This window comes from Primulina tabacum, chromosome 2, assembly GCF_025594145.1.
Source record: "Primulina tabacum isolate GXHZ01 chromosome 2, ASM2559414v2, whole genome shotgun sequence".
Lineage (NCBI taxonomy): Eukaryota > Viridiplantae > Streptophyta > Magnoliopsida > Lamiales > Gesneriaceae > Primulina > Primulina tabacum.
The window spans coordinates 29,273,618-29,280,918 of NC_134551.1; the positions used below are offsets into that span (position 1 = coordinate 29,273,618).

At 33.8% G+C, this 7,301-nt stretch overlaps 1 protein-coding gene across 1 annotated transcript; it reads right to left on the bottom strand.

Moving 5' to 3' along the window:
• Positions 1 to 1,489: 1,489 nt before the first annotated feature.
• On the bottom strand, positions 1,490 to 6,446 carry LOC142531518 (26S proteasome regulatory subunit 6B homolog). The gene is made up of 6 exons (XM_075637675.1): positions 5,913 to 6,446; positions 3,900 to 4,130; positions 3,235 to 3,393; positions 2,895 to 3,047; positions 2,581 to 2,664; positions 1,490 to 1,840 (listed from the first exon to the last, which is right to left on the bottom strand). Exons 1-6 carry the CDS (start codon positions 6,390 to 6,392, stop codon positions 1,706 to 1,708), a joined length of 1,242 nt encoding a protein of 413 aa, XP_075493790.1. The 5' UTR covers positions 6,393 to 6,446; the 3' UTR covers positions 1,490 to 1,705.
• Between the last annotated feature and the right edge of the window lie 855 nt (positions 6,447 to 7,301).

Below are 7,301 nucleotides of genomic sequence, written 5' to 3' on the forward strand. Positions count from 1 at the left end.
GCTACTAGGTTAAAATATGGTGTTTTGAAAGTCTAGGTAACTTATTTATAGATTAAACAACATGCTAATGGGTTTTGGTTTTGGGCTTGCAAACTTAAGGGCAATTGGGCTTTCTTTAAATAACTAAATTGGGTCCAATAACACTTATTTAATTAAAACAAAAAAGTTTATAAAATTAATTTCTCAAAAATAATATTTTTGATCTTTTAAAACTCCTTATTTGCCAAAACTGGCTTCCAAGAAAAAATCAAACTTGACTCGTAAAATAATTCGAACTCTAACATTTTTAGGAAAATTAAATCATTTTTAATCATATTAGGAAGTCTTGCTATTAATTAAAGAAAATACATATTCTTGTCTTGGTTGTCTCGGATCTTCTTTTCTCTGCCTATTATCGAATATTTGGGTAAAATCTTTACTTTCATGTAATCATGTCATATTATCATTTAATTATGCAATCATACATTTAATCATATAATAAATATCATAAAAACATTTAAAAGCAATTAAATAAAACAATTAATTAATTAAAATAATTTTGCATGCATGCAATTTACGTAGATTGATTTTTCGGACGTTATAATAATAGTTTTTTGTTATTTTCTAATTAATGATTTTTTCATATTTTTTTACTATACGTAGGATCGAACACTTATTTATTTACCAAATACTATAAGTGGTGATAAGACAACTCTAATATTTTAAATCGTACAACAGCTCAACCACCACATTTTGATTGTTATGTCAACCAGGAATTATGACTGCACGTCAAAAAAAAAATCTCCAATAATTGCACTACTTGCAATCAATTAAATTCGAAAACATGACATTGACTCTAATATCAACTGTAGAATCGAAAGCTTGTTGTTTTATCAAAAATTATAACTTATGCTAAAAGTGCAACTTTAATCCTAGATACAATTACTACTCTAAAATATAGTAATCTAAAAAATTCAAATTATAGATATTTGAAATAAAGAAAAAAAAATAAGACTGAAGATTTAAAAAAGAAAAAATATTAAGTTTCATAAATAAACTTATATAATTAATATATAATCGTAATTTCAAATAAAGTTTAAACAAATTTGGTATATGGTCCTCAACTTTAATTAGAGAGTAAAATATAATTACTTTAACATCGTTTTGAACTTTACAAACATAAAAACACAACAATACTAATACATATATAATAATATTAAAACCCGAACGGCTCATATCCGGTTTTTGACAAAAAAAATTAACATCCGTACATGATCTTAGACCCATTTTTTGATGACAGGCCGGGTCCAACTCGGACAAGGGTCGGATCCGAACCCATTGCCAAAATCTATCAACAAAGTTCTAAATTTCAATTTTCCAAATTCGCTTTTGAAAAATATTCGTAAATAATCTTACATCAAGATATTTGTTGAAATGGTGTTCTCTGATTCTCAGGCCTTCTAACCACACAGAAATCAGAGTGACTTCCTAACGAAATGGGACACACAAGAGAACGATGAACAGAACATTGAAACAAACAGAACTAAGTTTTCCTCGAGCGAAAAGAACGTTGTAAATAACGAACAGTTCACAGCTGAAGTAAAACGCATCAGAACAAATGTTTCAACGTAACAAACACACCAATAATCTTTTTGCTGCAACTCGGCAGAGGAGAAGATCGAGAGTACATGTTTTTCAATTTTTTTCCTACACCAACACTTACCGATCACCTGTAGAAGTCAAAATCTGTGTCGGGCTTCTTTACATTGGATCTGTAACCCTTTTCGAAATCTTTCGGTAATATTACATACCTATTCTTTCTTACTGCAAGCATGCCAGCTTCTTGGCAAATAGCTGCTATCTGGAACAGTAAATATTGTAACTTAGTATCACTCCCCTAGCAGAGATATTTTGGATAATATTTAACTCGTTTCATAAAATCTTTTGACCACAATATATTGGTGTATATGTCTGCGTGCAAGCGTCTATGCTCCACATATGTTTGTGTGTGTGCATACATATGTCCATATATACTAATTACTAAGGGTGTTCAACGACAGCTACATGCATAGGATGACACTGAGTCGAGAAGAAAAACAAAAAACAAAGGGTGTGCTTTATCGAAATGAGGTGGATCAAATAATAATATTCTACAACTACAATAAATATACATGAAGCGAATTACCCTGTCTAAATCCAATATAAATTTAACCAGCTATTGAACAATAACAAATTAGAAATTTATTAGTTTGGGTAGAATATGAATAACTTTTACGTTCTAATTCACACTTTGATTCACAATCTAAGCATTCAAGGCACGCTTAAAGTATGCCTCAAGCTAGAGGCACACCAAGGTCCATGCTTCACGAGTAAGACGGTTTTACTTAAAAGGCTGTGACTCTGCTTAAGCATAGGCGAAGGCGCAGCTCGTAAACATCGTTAAAGCCAAATTGTGTGCCTTCTGATTTAAATAGTCCTGACCTCATACATAAGGAGCTTCAGGGTACTATGAAAATAACTATTGAAGCATTACAAAAAACAAATGATTTAACAATTACTCCTTGTGGTCCAATGCAACAAAGAGCGAGGACATCAACTGACCTCAGCAGCACTAATTTTATCTGGCCGAGACACGTAGTCCTCCAAATCCACCTCATCGCCTAAGTTCATCTTAGCAGTGCAAACCTGCATGTGACGCCATTATGTTATAAGAAAAACTATACCATATGGAGATGGAGAATTTGAAGGATCTATTTTCATTCTTATTCAGTATATTACGCTCCTCGGCTGCTGCAAAATTTTCCCTCCCTTCCCCAAAAGTTTTTCCCATTTTTTACCCTTTCCTTTCCTAATTTGTGAACCAAAACAGTGTTCCCAAAAAAAGACCATACAATTACAACTCCTATAAAGTTCACCTGAAAGACGAGCCTCTTTTGGCGTCTATCTGGCAAAGGAAACTCAATTTTGCGATCAAGCCTTCCCGGACGCAAAAGGGCAGGATCTAATGTGTCAGCTCGATTAGTTGCCATGATAACCTTCACATTGACAGTCTGGTCAAATCCGTCCATCTGCAAGAAGCCAAAAGAAAAAATATTGTGATGTCAAAACTGCGGAATAAAGCGAAGAATAATTCTTATCAGCACCCTTCCGCACAAGCAAGACATCAAAATGCTTTATAATATAAAGTACAACAGGGAATTTAAATCCTTGCATCGTTGCAATATTTTTCACTTAAGCCTAAGTTTCAAATCCTACCTGGTTCAGCAGTTCCATGAGAATTCGCTGGACCTCTCTATCAGCTCCTGTTTGGGCATCAAACCTAGCAGTAGCAATTGCGTCTACCTCATCAATGAAAACAATTGCAGGTGCATTTTCTTTTGCTAGCCGAAAAACATCACGAACCATTCGCGGACCCTGTACATTTATTAAACAGAAGATCAATGATATTCTATCAAAATAAGGACATAGAATTACCAATCACCATATACCTCTATCACCATATTCCAGTACTAATGAGATATCAGAAATATAATCAACCATAAATTGTTTTATTAAAGTCATAAGCTGTCTATTCAGTAAAATGGCAAACCAAGAAACAACAAAATGAGGAAAAATATTAAAATAAAATATCAAAGACTCTGAATCAAGGCTTTAACTGAAATATTTATTGCACTTTTCACATCCAATACTCCCCATTAAATTTTTTATTTTCGAAAAACCTGATCAACAGGAAAAATAAAGAGGCTCAAGTGACTCCAAATATCAGTTCCTACAAAGTATCTGAAAATCAATCAAAAAGCAGCAACTCGTGCACAATCAGTAAAGCAATTTTAGAGAGACAAGATACGATGCTATGGTATTTCCCAAATAAGTGATAGCTGACAATGCCAATGCATAATCAACTCAATTAATAGCATTACCTCACCCAAGTACTTCTGGACAAACTCTGAGCCAACAACTCTAATGAAGGCCGCAGTTGTATGGTGAGCAACAGCCTTTGCAAGCATGGTTTTCCCGGTACCAGGAGGACCATAGAGCAAAACGCCACGAGGAGGATCTATGCCAATCTGCTGATATAACTCATGATGAGTCAAAGGTAACTCCACAGCTTCACGAATTTCTTGCTTTTGGATGTCGCATCCTCCAATATCCTGACAGAACCACCAATTGCATAGATTAAAGCCAAAAATGAATTGTACTGAGGATAAAGTAAAACAGTATTATTATCATTATAAGAGGAGAAAAGGCCAATTATCATAACATAAGCAAATGAAATGCTGCTTAAATATGCACATGGCGCATAAGGCAACAACTATGTTTTCTCTTTGCCCACTAAAATTACATAACGAAGCAAACTCTAGGACTGAGTGAATCCAGTGCATGGTAAGAAATTGAGCGAGGAAACCTAACACCTTAACTCTATTTTATGAAAAAATATTTACGTCAATATTAGGTGACTCATATCTGGAATAAGAATGTTGAATAGAGACCGTGATTTAATGAGAAAATAACAAATATGATAAGGAATTTTAAGTCCAGAAACAAATATGGGCACCTTCCAATTTCCAAATTAAAAAAAGAATTGAAATGATAGCAGCTGATACATGACACCACTTACGCTTTATTACAAAATATTTGAGACATGAGCAAAGATGTGAAAAGACAAGAGTAATGCAAGCCATGCCTGTAGAAGAAAGAAACAAGATACACTTAACAAACCGAGAGAAAAGATTCTCCTTCAAACTCCTTTGAAGAACATAATCCCACTTTTTCAAGCAAATATAAGAGCAAGTGATTATGAGTTGGTATACGAATATCATATTTGGTGAGAAGAAAGAGATATATTTCAGTCACTTTGAACAAATGCCAGGTGTTGTTGATATCAAGCTTCAAAGTTTGTCCAAAAACACCAAGCCACCACATGAAATGATATGATAGCAATTCTGAAAATTCCAAATTCAATATGCTGAAATTCACATCATAATTCACCTACCATGTGTTTCATTTGCAACTCATGTAGTTGCACCTAAAATGCATAAATCTTGGTTTTACCGATGTCAAAGTTTCTCTTATTTTGCTCATGTATACATGTACTGTGCTGAAAATTGACGTGTTTTAATTGTAAATTGCAACACAGCTAAAAGCCTAAAATTGAAAACATTTCCTAAAAGTATGAAAGGCCAAATCAAATAATGTCTAGATGAGTCCAAATAAGTAAAATCAAACAACTGGATAACATAGTCCATCCTTCAGGACGGACACTTGGATAGAGGGATATATGTCTGCACAAAGGTCGCAGATAGCTAAAAATGACAACCAATTTCAAAAATAGAAGCCAGAAATAAATGAAGAGACCCAAAACAGAAAGAATGTACCGATAAGTATTCTGTTGTATAACTGGACAAGTGAAATGGTAACATTGCGACAAGAACAAGTGATTAATACTTAATATGATCGTATTGATGAGCAGATAGTCAAAACAAAGGCAAAGATAAAAAATGGTTTCAATACATAAAAATTGATCCCCTCGTTCCGCAATTGTGCTCAATTGAGGAAGGAAAATTAGATGGCCAAAATGAGTTTCAGACAATCATTTTGAAGGAACTTTCTAACAAAAACCGTTCTCGACATGGTGAGGCTATGAACCAGTAATTTGGTGCAGAAAAAAAGTCTCTGGACTATAAAAATAACTCCCCAAATGACGATGCTTCATCCAATAATTTATCGGATGCTCCAAACAGAAAATCTGTTTGTTCCTCACTCGCATAGTAAATTACTGAGTTTGTCAAGACTAAACCCTAATACACAAAACCACACAACAATAGTGGTGAAAAATGCATCAAAAAATAGTATCAACAAAGCTAAAAATGGAAATCCAAAGATCTACAAAACCAGCCTCAATGGAAAGGAATCTCCCCAAAAAGAATACTTACATTGTAAGTAACGTCAGGCTTCTCGGACTGGCTGAGCAGAGAAATACTGGAATCAGCCTCGGGCGGTAGCACGTCGACAAGGGCATTAGAATGACGGTGCAAAGCAACGGAAGCCGAAGGCTTGAGCAGTTCGCGATTAATCGTACTGAGTATGCGAACATAGTAATTGGATCCAGTGGTGGAACCGACGATTCCGTTGTTCTGGTCGATCATCTCCATGAACTGTCCGATTACGAGGGGCACCGATTGGATCCTCTTGACCTCCTCCTGCGCCCGTAGCAGCTCCCGCCGGAGATTCTTCAGCTCATCCTTGACGTACTCTTCTTGTATCTCGATAAATTCAAGTTGCCGTTGCAACGATTTCAGCCGCGAGTAGAGGTCGTCATCGAGGTCCACGGTTTGGTCGAAACTGGATACGGGTCGAGTGGGCGGAGGATCCGTTGGGTAGGGTTTCGGGTCAAGAATCGTAACAGAGGCCATTTAGGGCGAGCACAAAAATGAAATTCGGGGTTTCTGTTTTCGTTCAGAGGAAGATATAAATAAGCGAGGCGTACGGCAACAGCATTATTTGGCTTTTTAAAATTTAATTTAACAAAAAAAAATATTATTTTATTTGTTTTAGAGCATTTGTCTTTCAATAAGCTTTGAGAAATTGATAATCTAATTTATTTCAAAGTTATAATTTCAAAATTGATCTTTTTTATTACACATTTTGCATTATCTCTTATTTAATTAAAAAATTCTAAAATATCATTTTTCTATGAACACACGTGTTCTATTTTCGTGATTCATTTGTTTAATTATCTATTATTTCTCTTTAACAGTTGATTTAACATTTGTTCTATTTTATTTAATTTATAATATATTAATTTTATTAATACTACTTACTTATATCAATAAACATATTTTAATAAAATTATGAATTGCTAGCTTGAATTAGTGCATACGAAACCACCAACGTTATGATATTTTAATTACGCTTGTTGCTCATCTAAAATAATATAAACAAAATCATCAATCAACATGATAATGAAACGTAATAATTACATCAATGTGTATACAAATGTAAATAAAAAAATTGATGGTCTCAATTAAGTCTCTACTTTATTCCATGCTAACAGTTTATGAGTATGCACAACAAACCTTCAAAAAAATAAAATGCATAAAAATGATACTCGAAAAAAGAATTAACTCAAATTATCACCACTCTATGTCCAAAAGCATGATTATTCGAGAAATTACGAAAATCAAATAAAGTGTTTGAGATAAAGAAATTGATGATGAGTAGAGTTTAAACGATAAGGGATATCTATGTAATTTGATATGATAAAAAAACTATTTTGGTAACTAATTTAATTGAAGAGGTGATGTCTTTGGGATTTGTTTTAA

Excerpts from the sequence above, each read along its gene's own strand:
- LOC142531518 (XM_075637675.1), bottom strand. The coding sequence starts at position 6,392 with ATGGCCTCTGTTACGATTCTTGACCCGAAACCCTACCCAACGGATCCT. Across the intron at positions 3,048-3,234 it reads TCATGGAACTGCTGAACCAG|ATGGACGGATTTGACCAGAC; the intron begins GTAGGATTTGAA and ends GGCTTCTTGCAG. Across the intron at positions 2,665-2,894 it reads AAAAGAGGCTCGTCTTTCAG|GTTTGCACTGCTAAGATGAA; the intron begins GTGAACTTTATA and ends CGTCACATGCAG.